A 22317-nucleotide genomic window follows, 5' to 3' on the forward strand; every position below is an offset into this window, starting at 1 on the left:
TTGACCATAGGTGCGTGGGAGATGATATATTATCTTGTATTTTCTTTTATTGATATGATGTATTACATTCATGAATTTTGATATGATGAACCAACCCTGCATTTCTTGCACGTGGATAAATTCCACTTGATTACAGTGTATAACTCTTTTTATATGTTGCTGGATTTCATTTGTAAGTATTTTGTTGAATATTTTTGCATCCATAGTCATAAAAGGTACTGGTCTGTAGTGTTTTCTTTTTTTCCTTGTGAAGTCTTTGTCTGGCATTGGTATCAAGTATATATGAAGTATATATATGTATGTATGTGTATGTATCAAGTACTCCCTCTTCTACTTTTAGAAGAGTGTGTGAACACGTGCTGTTAATTCTTTTCTAAATATTTGGTAGAGTTCAGCAATGGTGCCCTCCAGACGTGGACTTTCTTTATGGGTGGTCTTTTGATTCCTGCTTCTATCTCTTCACTTGATGTAGGTCTATTCAGATTGTCTATTTCTTCTTGAGTCAGTTCCAGTAGTTTGTGTCTTTCTAGGAATTTTTCCATTTTATCTAGGTTAAACAATTTGTTGGTGTACAATTGTTCAAGTATTCCTTTATAATAATTGTTATTAATTTAGGGTCAGTAGTAGTATCTCGTTTCACTTCTGATTCTAGTGTTTGAGTTTTTTTTTTTTTTCTTGGCCAATCTAAAGATTTGTCAATTTTGTTGATCATTTCAAAGAACTAGCTTTTGGTTTCATTGGTTTCCTCTATTTTTTTCTATTTTCTATTTCATTAAATTCTGCTATAATTATTATTCCCTTCCTTCAACTTGATCTTAGGTTTGGTTTGCTCTTACTCTTCCACTGTCGTAAGGTAGAAGACTAGGTAACTGATCTTTCTTATTATAGGCATTCTACAGTTATAAACTTCCCTCTAAGCACTCCTTTAGTTGCATCCCATAGGTTTTGATATGGTGTCTTTATTTTCATCCATCTCAAAGTACTTTCTGAATTTGCCTTTGACTTCTTCTTTGACCCATTGCTTACTTTAAAATACATTGTTTAATTTTTACATATCTGTGAGTTCCCCAAAGTTTTCCTGCTATTCATTTCTAATTTCACTCCACTGTGGTTGTAAAACATATTGTATTACTGCTAAAATTGAATAAGTTTAAATTTTATGCAGGTTTGTTTTATGGCCTAGTATATGGTCTATCTTTGAGAATGTCCTGTGTATACCTGATAAGCATATATATAGTATTATTGTTAGGTGGAGTGTTCTATAGATGTCTGTTAGGTATAGTTGGTTTACAGTATTGGTCAAGTCTTACTTTTCCTGTTGATCTTCTGTCTACTTTTTCTATCCATTATTGCAAGTAGAGTATTGAAGCTTCCAACTATTGTCATTGTCTATTTCTCCCTTCATTTCTGTCAGTTTTTGTTTTATGCATTTTAATGCTTTTTTATTAGATACACGTTTATAACTGTTATAGTTTCCTAATGTATTACCTTCTTATCATTATAGAATGTCCCTCTTTATCTCTAATAGTAGAAATAAAGCTTTTGTGTTTCAAAATCTATTTTGTCTGATATCAACATAGCCATTTGAGCTTTCTTGTCATTGCTGTTTGCATGATATATAATTTTCCATCCTTTTACTTTCAGTCTATTTGTATCTTTGAATTTAAAGTATGTTTCTTGTAGGCAGCACACACTGGACCATGTGTTTTTATTCAGTCTAACAATCATTGCCTTTGCATTAAATTATCCCACCCATTTACACTTAATATAAGTACTGATAATAGTTGGATTTATACCTGCTGTTTTACTTACTGTTTTCCATATATTTAATGTCTTTTTTTGTTTTCTATACCGCCATTACTGCTTTCTTCTGCATTAAGTGAATATTTTTTAATGAAGCATTTCAACTTCTTTAATGATTTTTTTACATTATAATTTTCTGAGGGCTTTTTTTAAAGTGACTGCTCTAGTGTTTAGCATGTATATTTTATCTTATCCAAATGAGCTTCTGAGTGATTATATAGAAGGGTTTCTGCTTTATAGCATCATTTCTTTTACCCTCTTTTTTAGTGTTTTTGCAATAAAATTACATCAATTAATGTTACAAATCCAACAATACATTGCTATAATTATTTCTGTGCCACGTGTAATGACTTCCTTAGCCTAATGCAGTTTTTCTCACACACATATCCTTTGTACTGTTATTGATAAATATATTACACATATATTACATGTAATGTAACCATGTATTTTATATTCAATTTATTTTTAAACAGGTTAAAAGAAAAAAGAAGTATGCATCTCTTATGTCTTTTATAATTACGTAATGACATTTATTGGTGCCCTTTGTTTATTGTGTGAACTCAAATTACCATCTGAGGTCACCTGCTTTTACCTTGAAGAACTTCTTTTAGTATTTCTTGTAAGGTGTATCTGTCAGAAACAAATTCGCTCAGTATATATATTTTTTCTTTATTTTTCGGCTGCATTGGGTTTCCATTGCTGGTAGCGGGCTTTTTTCTTTAGTTGCAGCGAGCGGGGTCTACTCTTCATTGCACTGCTTGGTCTTCTCATTGTGGTGGCTTCTCTTGTTGCACAGCACAGGCTCTAGGCACGCGGGCTTCAGTAGTTGCAGCACATGGGCTCAGTAGTTGTGGCTCGCAGGCTCTAGAGCACAGGCTCAGTAGTTGTGGCGCACGGGCTTAGCTGCTCTGCGGCATGTGGGATCTTCCCAGACCAGGGCTCAAACCCGTGTCCCCTGAATTGGCAGGCAGATTCTTAACCACTGTGCCACCAGTGAAGTGCCTCCCTCAGTTTCTGATTATTTGAGAAAGTCTGTTTCACCTCCGTTTTTTGAAATATACGTTCACTGGTATAGAATTTTGATTAATAGTTTTTTTTTTTTCCTTTCAGGGCTTTTAAAATGTTATCTTATTGTCTTCTGGCCTCCGCCGTTTCTGCTGAAAAGTCTGCTATCTAAACCTACAGAACTCCCTTTAACTGACGCATCATTTTTCTCTTGATGCTTTCAATATTTTTTCTTTGACTTTTACTATTCTTACTATGATGTATCTGTTTGTGGATCTCTTTGTGTTTAATCCTGATTGGATTTTATTGAGCTTCCTGGATATGTAAGTTATTGTTTTTCAATAAATTTGTGAAGTTTACAGTCATTATTTCCTTGCATATTTTTTCTGCTCCTTTCTCTCTTCTGGTATGCCCATTATAAATATGTTGGAGCATCTGATTGTATCACACATTTCTCTGAAGCTCTATTCATTGTTCTTAATTTGTTTTTCTCTCTGTTCTTCAACTTGCATAAAATGCCTATCTACAAATTCACTTCTTGTTCTGCAGTTCAAATCAGTTAAGCCTCTCTGATGAATTTTTAAATTTTAGTTATTTTACTTTTCAATTCCATAATTTCTTTTGATTCCTTTTTTTAAAATTTCCATCACTTGGGCTTCCCTGATGGCGCAGTGGTTGAGAGTCCGCCTGCCGATGCAGGGGGACGTGGGTTCGTGCCCCGGTCTGGGAAGATCCCACGTGCCACAGAGCGGCTGGGCCTGTGAGCCATGGCCGCTGAGCCTGCGCGTCCAGAGCCTGTGCTCCGCAGCGGGAGAGGCCACAACAGTGAGAGGCCCACGTACCGCCAAAAAAAAAAAAAAAAAAAAAAATTTCCATCTCTTTATTGATAGTCTCTATTTGATGTGACCCTATAATCATATTTTCTTTTACGACTTCAATTGTGAGTTCCTTTATGTCTGTGAACATGTCCATAATGGCTACTTTAAAGTCTTTTTTTTGATAAATGTGGCCTCTCTGACAGGCAGTTTCTGTGGCCTGCTTTTTTTTCAGTATATGGGTCATACTTTCCTGTTTCTTTATATGTTTCATAGTTTGCTGTTGTTGGAAACCAGGTATTTTAGATAACATGTTGTACCACGTCTAGGTACTGGTACACCTCTACCCTTCTGGAGCATGTTCTTGTTATTTGCTTGTTTATTTGTTCAGTGACTGGCTGGATTGTTTTAGTGAAGTTTATTCCCCCATACACAGTGATCAGCTTCTAATGCTGTTCCTCAGGGGAGGCAGAGCCTTGGTATATCCACCATTACCCTCAGATCACTGGATCACCATGGTTTGGGCAGGGCTCTCTCTTCCTGTCTTTTCTTAACCAAGCCCAGTGGTTAAAATCCAAAAACTGTGGCTGGTTACTCTATCTTTTTTTTTTTTTTTTTTTTTTTTTAATTTATTTGGCTGCATTGGGTCTTAGTTGAGGAACGGGGCTTCTCTCTAGTTGTGGCCGCGGGCTCTAGAGTACACAGGCTTAGCTGCCCCACGGTATGTGGGAGCTTAGTTCCCCAACCAGGGATCAAACCTGCATCCCCTGCATTGGAAGGTGGCTTCTTAACCACGGGACCACCAGGGAAGTCCCTGGTTATTCTATTATTTTCAACAATGCCCTGGGGCATAAACTGGTCTATAAACAATCCAATCAAATTCTGGTTCCTTTGAAGGAACAGTTTCTGAGATCAGTGTTTGATTTTTCTTCTGACCTTAGGAAGGCTCTTGAGATGTTTTACTCCCTGGTTCTTACCTGCAAACTAGCTGGCCTATACTTTAGCCTGCTCGAATCTCCTCTGAAATGCCTGTAACCACAACCTCCACAGTTCTTGTGTGTGCCTTCAGGCTTGAACTTCTTCATTCTCCATTGCAAATGAAGTCAGTTCCCTTGGAAAGAAATTAGGAGCTATATGTGTTATGGTCTGTTTCTCCTTCTGGGCAAATCTCTGAGCCAGGACTCTGAAGCTAGGTGTGGGGACAATGGAAAAGTTTTCCTTGAGTAACACTCCCTCTCTAGGAGCTGAGCTCAGTGCAGAGAAAGGGGACACAATCTCAATTCTCCCAGCTTGACTCTCTTGGGATGACCCACCAACTTATAACCCAAGGCAAGAGTGATCTGGGTCCCAGTATTCTCAGCACGCCACACCCAAACTCCACAAGTCAGGGCTGGGTGGAAGAAGGAGTCCCCACTATTCAACTGCTCTCACCCAGGACTTAGCAACAGCAGTAGGTAGCTGGGGCAGGATAAGAAATGCTGATGTCCAGTTCCTCCGGGAAGAAAGCCATTAGTCTAGGTGAAAGGAGGGGACCAGAGGGCAGGCCTGTGTTCTTGGCTACAGTAATCTTGAGTGTAATCTCCACCTTGCTGAGCTGGCTAGGGGGAAGAAGGAAGCAGTACTGGCTTAAAAACCACAGACACTCTTATTTCTTACTAAATTTTCATAGATATTCTTGAATAAATGTTTCTTCAGTTGCTGTTCACCCTTAGAACCATTTCCAGAGACTTTAAATGGCTGGATTTTAGGGGTTTTTAAAATCACTTTCACCAGTTTCACTGGGGAGCAGGGCAGCAGAGCTCCTCATGCTATCCTGCCAGAAGTTGATCACCCATTTGTCATTTAACATGGAGGTGAAGGAAGCAAAGTGCTGGGGCTGTATATGTGCTATCTCATTTTATCTTCACAACTGTAAGGCATATATTACAGATCTGACTTTTATAGACCATGAAACTGAGTCCCAAAATTCCAGTAAAAAAGCAAATAGCGGCAACGATCTGATTCAAAACTGTCTCCAAAGCTCATGTTCTTGATTCAGCCTGTCCCTTCATCTCCGATACAGATACTTTAAAAAACGAGACCTCATGAGACAGTTATATCCCTGTGCAGGCACAAGGATTTCTTTAGGCGATATATCAATTTCTTCCTCCTCCAGATCTTTTATAATACTACCATGAGAAGTACTACTCTGTTTCCTCATGCCTTGAGCTACATTCCCACAAAGAATCTATCTTTTATCTTTTCTGTACTTTCGAAATCTGTTTTCCTAAAGAGCAAAGTAGGTATGATGTGCACTGTGTTTGGTTCTTTGATTATTATGAACATTAAGATGACAAGGTCTCTTTGCTCCCAAGATTACCATTATGCATAAGCACAGATACAAAGCCAAGCAAAAGTGTTATTAAGAAGTGATACCTCCTTTAAAAGAGACTTGCATTTATTTTGAAGATTCTTAGATACAAAATTGTCAGATTTATGGGGAAAGTTTAACATACCAAAATATTCATAGTCACATCTCACAGTCACTAATAAGAAGATTCCACTTTAAAAGTGATAGCATGCTTTTTAATATATTTTAAATAACTAAGTGCCAATATTTTGAAAATTAAAAAAATTCTTACCATCCAGATTTAAACTAAAACAAAATATAAAAAACTAAAGAAACTAAATAAACCTGAAATATATAAGAAGAAACCTTTCTCTATATTCACATGCCAAAAAAGAAATAAAATTTAAAAATAAAAAGACATGTCAATCTAGATTTGAAAGTTTAGTCATTATCTCTATTTGGCTCCATTTATCATTGTTACCAAAAAAAAAAAAAACAAAAAACTGGTGGGGACCAGTTTTTACCACCTCAAAAAGTCATATTTCCTGGTAACAAATCCTCCTGCTTAATTCTGATGTTGTGCTAACCTAAGTGTTAGAGGAAAAAAAGAATAGCTACTGAAGACAAAACGTCCTAAATTACAAGAATCATTAAGGGAACTGTGAACACCTGGTAAGGAATAGAGTTACATGTTATATTTAAATAAATGTTAAAGAATGCATTAGGGTGAGACTGTTTGCTCCGAGTGGCTATTTCACACACAACAGAGGCCCACCACACTTGTAAGCATTCTGTCACACTTGGTCACCCCAATTAGAATCTGGCAATAGGAAAGACCCTCAAAAGTTCAGAGAAATGTTTGTTTGTGAAGATCTTTAATCTCAACCATCAACAGCTTACTGAAATAAACAAAACACCTTTGCTAAGGAAACAAAGATGGTGAAGACTTAAAGAGATGAATCAAAAATAGTTAAAATTACTTTGTTGATAGAAAATGACAGCACTGAAGGAAAGCATCAAGTGACAGCTGCTCAAGTGACAAAGGCATCGAACAGCTATTTTAAGTTTGCCATGGTGTGCTCAATAGCTGTTTAAAGAATGCAATAAATGTACTTACCAAATATTTCCCCTCCACTAGCATATTCTGTCACCAGATAAATCATCCGTTCTGTCTCCATAACCTGGTGCAAAGGCAGGAAAGTGACAGTGATACAAATGACAGGCTGATATCACAGGAAGAAAAACTAATGAATCTTCTTTTGTCATTTGAAGTATTAATAACCATTACTGCCTAAAGGAGACTTAAAACATTAGGGGATTGGGAGGGTGACAGACATAAATGTTATTAAGAAGAAAGGGGGAAAACAGGTATTCCTCCAAGTTCTTAAAAGTAGGAAATAGTTACTACTTGAGAGCATCCTTTTGTCATCCCAGGAGGCCTCTGCAATCTTTTAAGCTCCACAAAACTGAGAAGCAAAGAAGCTGCCAAGAACCAAAAAGTTCACATTCGACAGTGACCACTTGAAGCTCAAAAATGTCCCCCGCAAAACCCAACCAAAACAAAACTTAGGGAGAATAACAGGAATCACTTAAGAACTGCACAAATATCACATATGGCTGTGCTTTTTTAAAATGGAAATGACAACTTTCCTGTCCACCATCCTTTTATTCAAAACTGGGAACAATAACATAAATATTCAACACTTCAATAATATAAATGACTTGCTTGTATTTTTATCTTAGTCTCTATTTTGCCACTGTTTAAAAAATTAGTTGTAGTGTGTTGTCAGTTCTTTCTTCCTTTTTACCTTTTTCATTAAATATTTATTAAAGTAATATATGAGTATATATGTTCATTATAAACATTTAAAATACCCAGTATATAAACAAAAGACCAAAGGTTTTCCTCTTTCCGACCCCCTCCATTTTATTCCTCAGTGGAAACACTGTTAATAGCTTATTCTATAACATTTTAGAGCAGTGCTGTCCAATAGAAACATTGTGAGTCTCATATATAATTTTAACTTTTCTAGTAGCCACATTAAAAAAGTAAAAAGAAAACGGTGAAGTTAATTCTAATAATATATTTTATTATCATTAATATTATTTCAAATTTTTTAAATTGTAAACAGCTCCAATTTTTATATTTACATTAATATTAAATGAAAGTAAAAATCCAGCTCCTCATTCACTCTAGCCACATGTTAATACACAATAACCACATGCGGCTAGTGGTTATCATAGTAGGCAATACAGTTTTACACTTTCCCTATGCTTCAAGGTTAATTATTTTATCAAATCATTCCCTAGCCACTTTATTTTTGACATCTCTATACGTTAATACCATAACCGTATCATACATTACCTTATAATAATAGATCTATTTCTTCTTTTCAATAGTTTCATAGTACTCCATTGTATGTATGCACATTCTTTTAATTTTTCAATCTAATAACTGTCATTTTTTTCACTTTAATTTAAAAACTCTCTATAGACTGGTGATACTAGCCCACTGTTACATGTATTGCTTCCAAGTTCTTTATATGTTGACTTATATAACAAAAAGTAAGTACCCTAAATATATGCAGTTGTTTAGGAAAAAAAAGAAAAGAAAAGAAATGCCATAATGTACCAGGCCTTTTATTGACTGTAAATTTTTAAAATTTTATTGAAGTATAGTTGATTTACAGTGTTGTTTTTAATTTCAGATTTTTTTAAAAAGAACTTTTCAGGAGTTCAAAAACTTTCCTATATAGTTATCTATATTTGGCTCACTCTATAAACCCGAAGAGACTAAAGCTTAACAAATGACCTGAAAACTGCCTTGACAATTCAACAGCCATTCTTCACCTTGGCAGTTCAGAATCTCCCATTAACAATATTAGCTGCCAGAGACCAAAATTAAAGCTTAAAAAAGGGCAATGTTCAAATCCAGGGCTGAAAGTATATAAACCTTATAGGCTAATGAAATCTTGGGTAAGAAAGGTAAATTTGCAGATTTCAGTTATAAGGTTAGTACCTATAAGTTAACCTCTTGAGAAAGATCAGCCTAATAAGCTCTACAACTATTTAAAGATGATTTACTTTAAAAAGTGAGGTCAAGGGCTTCCCTGGTGGCGGCGCAGTGGTTGAGAGTCCGCCTGCCGATGCAGGGGACGTGGGTCGTGCCCTGGTCTGGGAGGATCCCACGTGCCGCGGAGCGGCTGGGCCCGTGAGCCATGGCCGCTGAGCCTGCGCGTCCAGAGCCTGTGCTCCGCGACGGGAGAGGCCACAGTGGTGAGAGCCCAGCGTACCACAAGAAAAAAAAAAAAAAAGTGAGGTCAAGAAGTTTACTCAATCTGTCAGGATAGGATAGGAAGGAAGCAGAGGTTACACACCTCTGAGTTTGCAGATACAGGTCTTCAGGCAACCCCAGGAACCTTTCATGGGTTTCCTTCTGGGGTACAGTGGAGGTGTGGTTCAACATAATTTAGTGTGATGGATTTCAACAAGCCTGCTCCTGCTGATCTAATTCATTTCATTATGTGAGCAGCTGATGCCAGAGACGAGCCCTAACACTGTAGCCTTAACCGTATACACTAATATCAAGACATGCTTTCTTTCCCATGAAAGTAACAGACTATGAAAGCTTCCCCTTTGGGCCCTGGGCAATGTACTCTTCATACTCTTACACATGATCCCGGATCTGGGCCAGTAACCATTTACTGCAGACTAACAGCAGCAAATGAATTGAGGGGGTGGCCACATCCTGCAGAACCAGGTGATGGCTGATCTGGTAGAAAGCAGTGAGCAGGGCTGGCCCTATGTACAGGCAGAGCTCATGGCTGCCAACACGCTGCAATTTGAGAAGCACCTCAAAGCTCCACCTTTCCCAAAATACCTCCTCTACCAGCCTGCTAAGGCAAGGTCCTCCTCTCCTATCTGGCTTAAAATTCCACCCATTAGATTTACTGCTTTTGCAGTAAGGCTAGGGAATCACTTTTGATGACGGCATGAAATATGCATGCTTCTTGGGAAGATAAGAAAACTAGAACAGAAATCTCTTCCATTACACAGAATCAATCTCTTGGTTATCAAAGTAATCAAATGCTATCTTAGAAAACTAAGTCTAGTACCCTGTTAGAATAGAAAGGAGGTAGGCTGTGACTCATACAAGAAGCCATACTTAAAATATCCTTTGCCGGGCTTCCCTGGTGGCGCAGTGGTTGAGAGTCCGCCTGCCGATGCAGGGGACACGGGTTCGTGCCCCGATCCCGGAAGATCCCACGTGCCGCGGAGCGGCTGGGCCCGCGAGCCATGGCCGCGGAGCCTGTGTGTCCGGAGCCTGTGCTCCGCAACGGGAGAGGCCACAGCAGTGAGAGGCCCGCGTACAGCAAAAAAAAAAAAAAAAAAAAAAAAAAAAATATCCTTTGCCATCATAATTCATAACATGATCACAGAAATTAGTATTTAAATAATATTATAAAAATGAATATTATTTTCACCCCTCAAAATTCTGTTCCTTTTGGGTTTCCCATTCTGTTTAAGATTCTGACCTAAATAAGTAAGTTCTCATCATCTTGTAAATAATCTTTTCGTGTAACTCTAAGAATGGCATCCAAGTTTTAAAGAACAAATTATAAAGGCCTATTTAGGTAAGTTACACCTTACTAGTAAATACCCAAGGGAAACAGAAGTACTGAGTTGGGGGATAATAGGGTAGGATAAATAGTAGGATGAATATACGAACATAGAAGCAAAAAAAAGTTGCAGATGTTCATCCACCCACCTTCCCTTCAAAAGTAACCACAGACACAAGTGACCATTCTGGGTTCTTTGTTGCCATACGCTATACCACTAGTGATCCTACCTGGTAAAGCCTGATAATATGGGGGTGGCAAAGCATCTTCATAATTTGAACTTCTCGGAAAATCTTCTTCAAGTTTTCTTCATCCAGCTGGGTCTTATCTATGATCTTGATAGCAACCTGACAACAGAGAAAGAAAATTTACTCTGATGCATTATTTATTTTTTAAAATAAATTTATTTATTTATTTTTGGCTGTGTTGCATCTTCCTTGCTGCACACGGGCTTTATCTAGCTGTGGCGAGCGGGGCCTACTCTTCGCTGCGGTGGCTTCTCTTGTTGCAGAGCATGGACTCTAGGCACGCGGGCTCAGTAGTTGTGGCACACAGGCTTAGCTGCTCTGCGGCATATGGGATCTTCCTGGACCAGGGCTCAAACCCATGTCCCCTGCATTGGCAGGCAGATTCTTAACCACTGAGCCACCAGGGAAGCCCTCTGATGCATTATTAAAAGGAGTTTACTAAGGAAAATTAAATCCACCTTAAAACGTATTTCACAAAATACAAACTGCCAGTATTTTGTTTACAGAATGCCAATGAAGAAAATAAATTTACTCTTTTTAAAAAGACAGAGGGCTTCCCTGTTGGCACAGTGGTTGAGAGTCCACCTGCCGATGCAGGGGGCACGGGTTCGTGCCCCGGTCCGGGAAGATCCCACGTGCCACAGAGCGGCTGGGCCCGTGAGCCATGGCTGCTGAGCCTGCGCGTCTGGAGCCTGTGCTCTGCAACGGGAGAGGTCACAACGGTGAGAAGCCCGCATACCGCAAAAAAAAAAAAGGACAGAAAATGGACTTCCCTGGTGGCACAGTGGTTAAGAATCCGCCTGCCAATGCAGGGGACACAGGTTTGAGCCCTGGTCCGGGAAGATCCCACATGCCACATAGCAACTAAGCCCGTGCGCCACAACTACTGAGCCTGCGCTCTAGAGCCTGCAAGCCACAACTACTGAGCCCACGTGCCACAACTACTGAAGCCCGCACGCCTAGAGCCCGTGCTCTGAAACAAGAGAAGTCACCGCAATGAGAAGCCAACGCACCACAAGGAAGAGTAGCCCCCGCTCGCCGCAACTAGAGAAAGCCTGCACACAGCAACAAAGACTCAATGAAGAAAGAAAGAAAGGAAGGAAGGAAGGGAGGGAGGGAGGGAGGAAGACAGGAAATGGATTCCTAGCAAGTTGGTCACAAAGGAACAGACTCCTAAAGCTAATGGGTCTTCTGCCATTTCTTAAGTTGCTGCTACAGTAAAACCCCAGGACAAAATACTTCATTACTCTGCAGATGTGGTTACATTTTAGGCAAATCATGCTGGGTGCAGAGAATTGTATGTAGGGCCTCTTATTAAGACAAGAAGCTTATATCATGAGTAAGTGATGACTTAGTAAGGGCGGACCAGAAATTCCACAGGTGCATCCCACACCTCACCAGGTGCTTCTGTAACTCAGTAACGGTAGTAGTAGCGGTGGCAATGGTGGCGGTGGCATCAGCAGCAGTCACTGTATACTGAACACTAACTGTATGCCAGGCATAATCCTTAGCGCTTTGCAAGTACTAACTCATTTAAACCTTACAACACTCCATATCATTATCAACCTTAGTTTACAAATATGGAAACTGAGACACAAAGAGATTAATTACCCAAGATTAAGTAATTTATAGCTAGTATGTGGTAGAGCCAAGATTGAAGCCCAGGTATCTCGGCTTTGGAGTCAAATTCTTAATGACAACCCTACAAAAATCTGGAGATCTTTCTGTGCTGTATATACACTGCTTCAGCATAAAACAGTTTTCTACTTTGCTCATAATTCTTAAGATACTCAGCAGCACACATATTTAAAAACAGAATGAACGACGAAAGACTTTTTTTTTTTTTTTTTTTTTTTCCTTTTTGCTGTATGCGGGCCTCTCACTGTTGTGGCCTCTCCCGTTGCGGAGCACAGGCTCCGGATGCGCAGGCCCAGCAGCCATGGCTCACGGGCCCAGCCGCTCCGCGGCATATGGGATCCTCCCAGACCGGGGCACGAACCCGTATCCCCTGCATCGGCAGGCGGACTCTCAACCACTGCGCCACCAGGGAGGCCCACGAAAGACTTTTTAAAATTACTAAATCTTAACTTCTCCATTATTCTCAGTGAAATTCTCAAAATATTGGGTTGCCCCCGAATATCTCTATATCTCAGTTTCAATTACTCAATCAGTATGTAATCAATGAATACTAGTTGGATGAAGGACCAGGACTAGGCAAATTCTAGCCCCTTTCAATTCTTAAAATTCTATGATTCTATACACTGGGGGAAGAAAATAAAATTTATACTAATTGAGAAAAAAAGGAAAAAGAAAAAACAGGGAAGCAAAAATGTCAATACTAAAAAGTTTAGCCCAAGGATATAAAGACAGTATGCAACTATACGTGGTAGACGGTTCGAATGTATGAATGACCAACATAACAATAACTTTGTTTGGAACTGTTTCAGATGTAGAATGAGGACTAATGGGAGAAAGGCACAGGTAGACAAATTTCCGCTCAGTTCAGAGTTAAGCCCTGCCTAATGACGGAATGTGATAAAATGAGGTGGGTGTAGCTTGAGCTTCAGAGATTAACCAGACACAGCCTTCACTTCAATGAGCTCACAATCTAGTAGAGGAAAACATATGTGAAACAGCCAACTATACAACATTGGAAATACAATCAATAAAGCTACGTACACAGTATAAGTAGAAAAGAGGATGAAGTATGACCTTCACTTGGGGGGAGAATAAGTAGACATAGGGAAAGACTTCACAAAGAAGAGAGAACTTGAGAAGAGACAGAATTGAGATGGGCAGAAAAGAAGGAAGAGAATTTTATAAGAAACAACAGCAGAATCATTAACAAGTCCTATCAACTGCTTGACCTCCTAGTAAGTCTTGAACCATATGACCCGTGACCACTAGCATTTCTACTCCTCATCACTGTGTCAGATCACACACAGTGTGCTGTCTAATATAGTAGGCACCAGCCACACGTGATTACTGAGCACTTGAAATGTGCACTTAAAATATACACCAGATTTCAAAGACTTAATATTAAAAAGGGAATATAAACTATCTCACTGATAATTTGTACATTGATTACATGTAGAAATAACATTCTGGATATACTAGGTAAATAAAATATATTATTAAAACTAATTTCAATGAAAAGGCAACCCTATGGAATGGGAAAAGTATTTACAAATCACTTATCTGATAAGGGGTTAGTATCCAAAATATAGAAGGAATTCATACAACTCAGTTTAAAAAAAAAACCAATTCAAAAATGGGCAAAGGACCTAAACAGACATTTTTCCAAGGAGGACATACAAATGGCCAACAGGTACATGAAATGGTACTCAACATCACTAGTCACCAGGGAAATGCAAATCAAAACCACAATGAGATACCACCTCCTGCCTGTTAGGATGTCTACTATCAAAAACACAAAAGAGGGCTTCCCTGGTGGCGCAGTGGTTGAGAGTCTGCCTGCCGATGCAGGCGACATGGGTTCGTACCCCGGTCTGGGAAGATCCCACATGAGGTGGAGCGGCTAGGCCTGTGGGCCATGGCCGCTGAGCCTGCGCGTCCGGAGCCTGTGCTCCGCAACAGGAGAGGCCACAACAGTGAGAGGCCCGCATACCGCAAAAACAAAAACACAAAAGATAAATGCTGGCAAGGAAATGGAGAAAGGGGAACCCTTTTACACTGGTGGTGGGAATGTAAACTGGTACAGCCACTATGAAAACAGTATGGAGTTTCCTCAAGAAATTAAAAAATAAAACTACCATATGATCCAGCAATCTCACTTCTGGGTGGGAAACTAAAGGAAATGAAATCATTATCTCAAAAAGATTATCTGTACTCTGATGTTCATTCAATAGCCAAGGTATGGAAATGACCTAAGTGTCCATCACAGATGAATGGATAAAAAAATGAAGTATACGTATACTACTGAATATTATTGAGCCTTAAAAAAGAAGGAAATCCTGTCATTTGCAACCAGTGGATGAACTTGGAGGACATTATGCTAAGCGAGATAAGTCAAAGACAAATATCACATTACCGCATAGTATCACCTACATGTAAAATCTAAAAAAGAAAGAACAAACGAAAGAACGAACGAACAAATGAACGAATGAACAAAAGAAAGAAAGAGCCAAACTCATAGAAACAGAAAGTAGAAAAGTGGTTGCCAGGGGCTGAGAGGTGGGGAGAATAGGGAGAGACTGGAAAATGGGTACAAACTTTCAGTTATAAAATGAATAAGGTCTGAGGATCTAACGTAAAAAATGGTGACTACAGTTGATAACACTGTGCTGTATCATTGAAATTTGTTGAGAGTAGATCTTAAATATTCTCACCATATAGAAAAAAAAGATAAATATGTCAGGTGATAGATATATTAATTAACTCAAGGGGTAAATCCTTTCACAGTGCATACATATCAAAACATCACATTGAACACTTTAAGTATCTTACAATTCTATTTGTTAATTACACTTCAATAAAGCGGGGTGGGGGGGCACCTAACTAATTTCACCTGTTTTTACTTTTTGAAATATGACTACTCAAAAAGTAAAAATTGGGCTTCCCTGGTGGCGCAGTGGTTGAGAGTCCGCCTGCCGATGCAGGGGACACAGGTTCGTGCCCCCGTCCGGGAAGATCCCACATGCCGGAAGATCCCACATGCCGCAGAGCGGCTAGGCCCGTGAGCCATGGCCGCTGAGCCTGTGCATCCAGAGCCTGTGCTCTGCAACGGGAGAGGCCACAACAGTGAGAGGCCCGCGTACCACAAGAAAAAAAAAAAAAAGTAAAAATTGTATACGTGGCCCTCATTTTATTGGACAGCACTGGTCTAGATGATACCAATAAGCTACCAATTAAAGCAGGTATTCCATGAAAATGACTTCTGAAATACTTGACCCAATACTGAGAATTGCCAGCCACCCATCTCAAAGAAACTTGGCAGGCTACAAGGCACTCAATGCTCAACACTGCCTCGGGGAGAATTTTAAATAAGGTCGCAAAAGTTGCATTCCAAGAACTCAATTTAATTCCATTAAAAACTGTTTACTGAGCAACTGACTGGCTTAAGGCAGTGCCCTTGAGCAGCTCACCAGCAGCTACTCTCAACAGGGATTCTGTGAGAGAATTAAGGTTTTTTTTGTTGTTGTTGTGTTTTGTTTTGTTTTTTTTGCGGTATGCGGGCCTCTCACTGTTGTGGCCTCTCCCGTTGTGGAGCACAGGCTCCGGACACGCAGGCTCAGCGGCCATGGCTCACGGGCCCAGCCGCTCCGCGTCATGTGGGATCTTCCCGGACCGGGGCATGAACCCGTGTCCCCTGCATCGGCAGGCGGACTCTCAACCACTGCGCCACCAGGGAAGCCCGAGAATTAAGTTTTACAGTCAGTTTTTCAGCAGTTCTCAAACTTTTGGTCTTGGGATTCCTTCTCTTAAAAATTACTGAGAACCGGGCTTCCCTGGTGGCGCAGTGGTTGAGAATCTGCCTGCCAATGCAGGGGACACGGGTTCGAGCCCTGGTCTGGGAGGATCCCACATGCCGCGGAGCAACTAGGCCCGTGAGCCACAACTACTGAGCCTGCGCGTCTGGAGCTTGTGCTCCGCAACAAGAGAGGCCGCGACAGTGAGAGGCCCGCGCACCGCGATGAAGAGTGGTCCCCACTTGCCACAACTAGAGAAAGCCCTCGCACAGAAGCGAAGACCCAACACAGCAAAAATAAATAAATTAATTTAAAAAAGAAAAAAAAAATTACTGAGAACCTTCAACGAAGTTTTGTTTATATGGGTAATATCTATCAATATTTACTTAAAAATTAGATTAAAATTACAATCAGAAATTAAAACAGAAAATTTTAAAGCAGAAGAATACACATGCACACATTTCATCAACCATCAGAGTAATCATATCATCAAATATCAGGCGGTCTTTTGAAATCTCCACTGTATAATTATGAGAGAATGAGAGTGAAAAATGAAAATAATGTTTGAATATTTATAAAAACAGTTTTGACCTAGGGACTCACTGAAAGAGTTTTGGAGACTCTGGGGTCCCTGGATCAAACATTGAGAACAACAGGCATCACTGTATGTAATGAATTAACTTCTTGCCTAGGTATCTAGAATGGTACTGAAACAGGAGGGAAGGAGGCAGAACACAACCTTTAAAAGAATGACATAGCCATAGGACATGACAAAAATTGGTTAGAACCAACTAAGTCCAAGATGGCGGAAGATGTGACTTCCACTGGACCTTGAGCCTCATTATATGCTCATTGTAATACATTAGCATATGCTAAATGACACACCCACCAAAGCCATGACAGCTCTGAGGCTAACCATAGAAGGTCAAAAAGTGATTGGTGGCCCAATTCCTGGAAATCTCCACCTCTTCTTCAAAATAATTGGAATAATTCTCCCACTCATTAGGCTATGAAATTACCCAGCCCATAAAAACTAATCATGTCATATTTTGGGGCCTCTCACCTTCTGAGATGGCCCACATTCTGTCTGTGGAATGTTTCGCACTAAATAAATCCACTTCTTACCAATCACTTTGTCTCTCACTGAACTCTTTCTGTGACGAGACATCAAGAACCTGAGCTTCATTAAGTCCTGAGACCAGGTGTGTGATCTCAATTAAAAGACCGTGGGTTCAAGTCCCAATCTGAGTTGCATGGTTTCAGTACCACCATCGGGAAAACTGAGAAAATCTTCACTCAAATTTTTTTTCCTGCAGGACTTAATTCCTTCTATAAGAATTAATTCATTCTCAGTTGAGATGGCTTCTAGAAAAGGAATTTAAATGTCTTTGCAATCAGCCTTGATGAAAAGCTTTTTCCTTTTAAACTTACTAGAAAATAGAATTGTCATCAGGAAACAGGTTTAAAGCAACCCTAAACCACCACAAACTACACAAGCTAGACTATAAGGCTAAACCTGCCAAGCACTAAATGGCCATGATTAAAGGTGTACCATAGGTACCACGGTCAGGATGTAGGCTGGTCATACTCTTGGGAAGATCCTGACCTTTGCGCTGGAACCAATCAAGGAGTTGGTATTTTAGTTTGCAACAAATATTCAGATCAAGTACTAAGGGGCAAAGACATACATTTGGAGAGAACCCATTACTCCATCCATTTTACCTACCATCATAACTGTTTTTGGGAAAATATGCAGCTGTCAAGCCTAAGGAATGACTGAGATGTTAGGATTCTAGCCAACTTCAGACAGGAGGGTTCAACATGACCACCAACGATAATGGTCAATCAGCTCTCAATGAACCCCAAAGGAAATACAGTTGACCCTGAACAATGTGGGTTTGAACTGCTAGGGCCCACTTATACACGGATTTTTCTTGATAGTAAACACGACCGTACTACACAGCCCATGGCTGGTTGACTCCACAGATGTGGAGGAATCAGGGATGTGGAGGGCCAACTGTAAGTTTTATGTGGATTAATCCCCGTGTTGTTCAAGAGGAATCAGGGATGTGGAGGGCCAACTGTAAGTTTTATGTGGATTAATCCCCGTGTTGTTCAAGAGTCAACGATAGTTTTAAATAAAAGAAAAAGAAAAAACAAGATTCAACTATTGTTTAAAATATCTAGCAGGTCTTTAGGTTTTTTAGATTTTTATTTTCCTATTCTTCTGTTTGGGCTGTACTGAACAGGGAAAATAAAATAGTTCATGCATGCACAATGTCTGGGGCATAGAGAATTGAGAGCTCACCTGCAGTGACAAAATATACCATGAAACATGCATTATTCTTGGAAGTATTTCTAAGGTGGAACACGGTATATCGCGCCTAATTAATAAATGAAAATTTTCTGGTGACGACTTGGAATTCAAGGCATAGAAGGGACATTTTTAAGGCAAAAAAGAAAATAACTTCTCAGTTCCAGTAATTCCCATCTGGTTAACATTTACCGTCTCAGAAAACAGAAGTCCTAGGAGTGTCTCTAACACAATGGGCAACTCCCTCAGTCTAACTGACATTATTGTTGTTGTTATCTTAACATTTACATGGTGCCAACAATACTTTGTATGCTTTACAGAACATTAGATCAACTCCTGGCCTGTAGGTTTACCACTTAAATGAACTGAACAAAAAGATATTTAAAAAGGGATGGGGGGGGATAGGAGAAGAGGATGGAGTTGATAAAAAACACGAAGGTAAGGTTAGAATTACTTACAAAATATCAATCCCCATTCCATTTTCAGGTGTTTATTTTGGACTGACCAAATCTCAGAAGTCTAAGAGGGGGATTTAGATGGAGACTGACGGCTTAATTCTAAGGGAGCTATTTAAAAGGATGCCCTGAAGCCTTTTTTAAAGGAAGAATTTAAAGGAAGGGCAGGAAAGAGGGAGAGGCCCAAAGAAGATTGGAGGGCAAACAGGAGCTTTGAGAAGAGAGGAGGGATTGGGCAGAAAAGCATAGAGAAATGGGGAGGAAAAGGGTAAGAGCTAAATGGTTTAACAAGGAAGTCCTAATAGTTTAAAGTGGCTACCAAAGCAAATGGTATAATGAAACAATACTAACTGTTACAGAAATGTTTTGAAATAAAAGAAAAACAGAGAACAGCAGTTAGTCCAAGGAGAAATTTAAAGTTATGGTAGGAAATTAAGCTATGAAAGATGAAATTTTCGTGCCAGAGAAGAAAGACTGGACATGTGAGTAAAGAACTTGGCAATGGCCTGGATTGTGAGGTCAGAAGGAAGCAGAAAGCTGAATGGATTTCAAGATGAATTTTCTTAATGAAGTACATGCTACTCCTTCCTGGAGTGCCAGCTCGTAGGTAAAAATAACACAGACTCACAGAAAGATTGTGCTCTTCCCAAGAACAGCATTTGTCAAGGAGTCTGTGTACCGATAGGCACATTTAGATGTGGCACCTAGAACACTCAAAGCTTTTTAAAATCACCAGCTGGAAAGAGAGCTAAACTCAACTGGCACGGCATAACTTTCTTAAACTTCCCCAATGGAGATTTATTACACTGAGTATCTTGCTAACCTTACAATGAATGGTAGTGTTGTTCCCAGTGAACAAAGTCAGCAACAGTTCATATTTTAAATTGTTTTAAATTATATTAATATGCCCCCAAAGCCTAATAACATAGCCTGCAGTAGCAGGAGGTTGATTGAACCAAGGGAACACACTAACAGTTGAAAAACCATTCTAAATTCCTCATCTCTTTGCATCTCCCAATTATTTTGTAACGAAGACTAGGGGAAAATAGGGAGCAATCTCCATTATCAGATAAGCATCTTACCCTCACTACTTCTGAAACTCTTACCTGTCATGCATCCTTAGATGTCAGTACTGTGAGCTAATTGTCAAGATGTACATCTTTGTCAAGCCAGGCATTTCTAGTCTGAATGGTTATAACACTGGGCTGTCTGTCTTCCCTGCAGCAGCCCAGGGTTAGGGCCAGCTTCCCTGTACCAATCAGGAACACTGCACCAAGTACCTTCTGAGGGGCTTTCCTAATCCCAGCTGCAAACCATAAGTGCTGGCAGGAAATGCCCCCTTGGGATTCCACCAAAATGGGAATATTTTTGTGTGGTGGCTTTTTGCATTTATTCCGACTTCAATGAGTTCCTTTTATTAAGTAGTCATCACATTTTCAAACCAAACAGATTTTATTTCCATAATGAATGTCTGTGTCTCATGTGCTGAACAGTGAAGTTTAAGTGACTTAAATCACTCGCCTGGATAGTCTAACTGCAACATTAATTAATTCTCAAATTTCTGATATTTATTTTAAAGGCAGGAGGAGGAATGTTGATAAACAACACTGCCATAGAAAAAAATTTGAAAAACGGTTTCAGCAAAATATAGCTGATTATTATATGGATTATTGCTATTAGATTGGCCAAAAAGTTTGTTTGGTTAGTGAATACATTGTTCAATACAGTTCTTGGTGAAAATGACTTTTATTTTTACTTAAAACTGAATGAACATTTTGGCCAACCCGATACATATCACACATGTATGTTAACATTATTGTACCCACATTAAATGTAAAAACACAACTACATGGAGTATGTACTTCATATCACAGTTAACATTTAATAAGATGGTTCGTCCTTTCCTGTAAAAGGATCACATGCATCCTGAATTCCGACTTTCTATAACAGTCCTAAATGGACAGGACAGTACAAGTCTAGAATTCTAAAAAGCTACTAGAAGTACCAGCAAGGATTTTACTTTTAAATAAGTGACCATAATTATGTATTAATTCACTAAAATATTAAGTATAGTTAATAACAGTGATGGTTTTTAAAAAAATCAGTAAAAGCATCCACAATTTAAGCAAAAACTAACCTATTTATTACACTGTCTACTGGGCCCTCTTTGATCTTATGACGATACTGTTTTTAAGCAAATGGATATGACTCCTAATTCACTGCCAAAGGGACCCAAAAGAACCTCCAGACATCAGAAATAGTTTCATTTAAGACAGACATATTTGCATAAATATCTTTTTAGAAAAGTAACAGACCATGAGAAACATCATCCAAAAAAATAACAAGGAATGAGATTTATGAGATGAGAAATGAAGGGAGAATAGAGAGCGGGGGAAAAGAAAATAAAATGTTAATTGATAATAACTTCACTCTAAAAGTAATTATCCCTCCCTATTTTTTAAACTAATTTATTTTATTTTTATTCATTTTATTTTTGGCTGCATTGGGTCTTTGCTGCGCGGGCTTTCTCTAGTTGCAGTGAGCGGGGGCTACTCCTCACTGTGTTGCACGGGCTTCTCACTGCAGTGGCTTCTCTTGTTGTGGAGCACAGGCTCTATGCACTCAGGCTTCAGTAGCTGTGGCACATGGGCTCAGTAACTGTGGCTCACGGGCTCTAGAGCGCAGGCTCAGTAGTTGTGGCACATGGGCTTAGTTGCTCCACGGCGTGTGGGATCTTCCTGGGCCAGGGATCGAACCCATGTCTCCTGCATTGGCAGGCAGATTTTTAACCACTATGCCACCAGGGAAGCCCTATCCCTCCCTGTTTAAAGGTCCTTTTGAATTTTCCTGAGATCTCTGGGTCACAGATTTCTTTAGAGATCATACTGGCAATCTTTGAAACAAAGTCAAAGAAAATTCCAATAAATCAAATGTACTTTTCTGAGTAGAAGATGGCACAGAATAAAGAGTCCTGGTGGGAAAGACATAAGAACTAACACATACCGTAGCAGAATCTTTCTCCCTCTGAACAAAATCTCATAGAAGCTCCAATACGTAAGATGAGTAGTGGGAGAAGCACCTGCTCTGGTTAACTCTGGGTAAGAGGTTCAGAGACAGACAAAAATTTTCAGAACCCTAGGGCTCTGGAGAACAATTCAGAAATCACTGGGACAGCAAAAAGAGAACTGGAGTAAGAGGTGAGATCTAGAAACATTTGTGACCTTGGGCATATCACCTTACCTCTATAGTCCTCAAGGTCCTTATCTACTAAATAAAAGGTGTGACCGTAAGTGACTTGCA

The 22317-nt window shown here is 39.5% G+C and overlaps 1 protein-coding gene across 7 annotated transcripts in view; it reads right to left on the minus strand.

Moving 5' to 3' along the window:
• Positions 1–22317, minus strand: part of SIK3 (SIK family kinase 3) — a 253728-nt gene that overhangs the window by 105706 nt on the left and 125705 nt on the right. For all 7 annotated transcript variants that reach the window (XM_082629685.1, XM_082629686.1, XM_082629683.1 and 4 more), the window contains exons 2-3: positions 10802–10918; positions 7070–7133 (exon numbers count right to left, since the gene is read on the minus strand). In XM_082629685.1, the coding sequence (XP_082485811.1) occupies positions 7070–7133; positions 10802–10918 (181 nt within the window). The remainder of the gene's footprint in view (positions 1–7069; positions 7134–10801; positions 10919–22317) is intronic.

The sequence above is a fragment of the Mesoplodon mirus genome (genome assembly GCF_964341445.2).
Source record: "Mesoplodon mirus genome assembly, chromosome: 7".
In the NCBI taxonomy this organism is placed as follows: Eukaryota; Metazoa; Chordata; class Mammalia; order Artiodactyla; family Ziphiidae; genus Mesoplodon; species Mesoplodon mirus.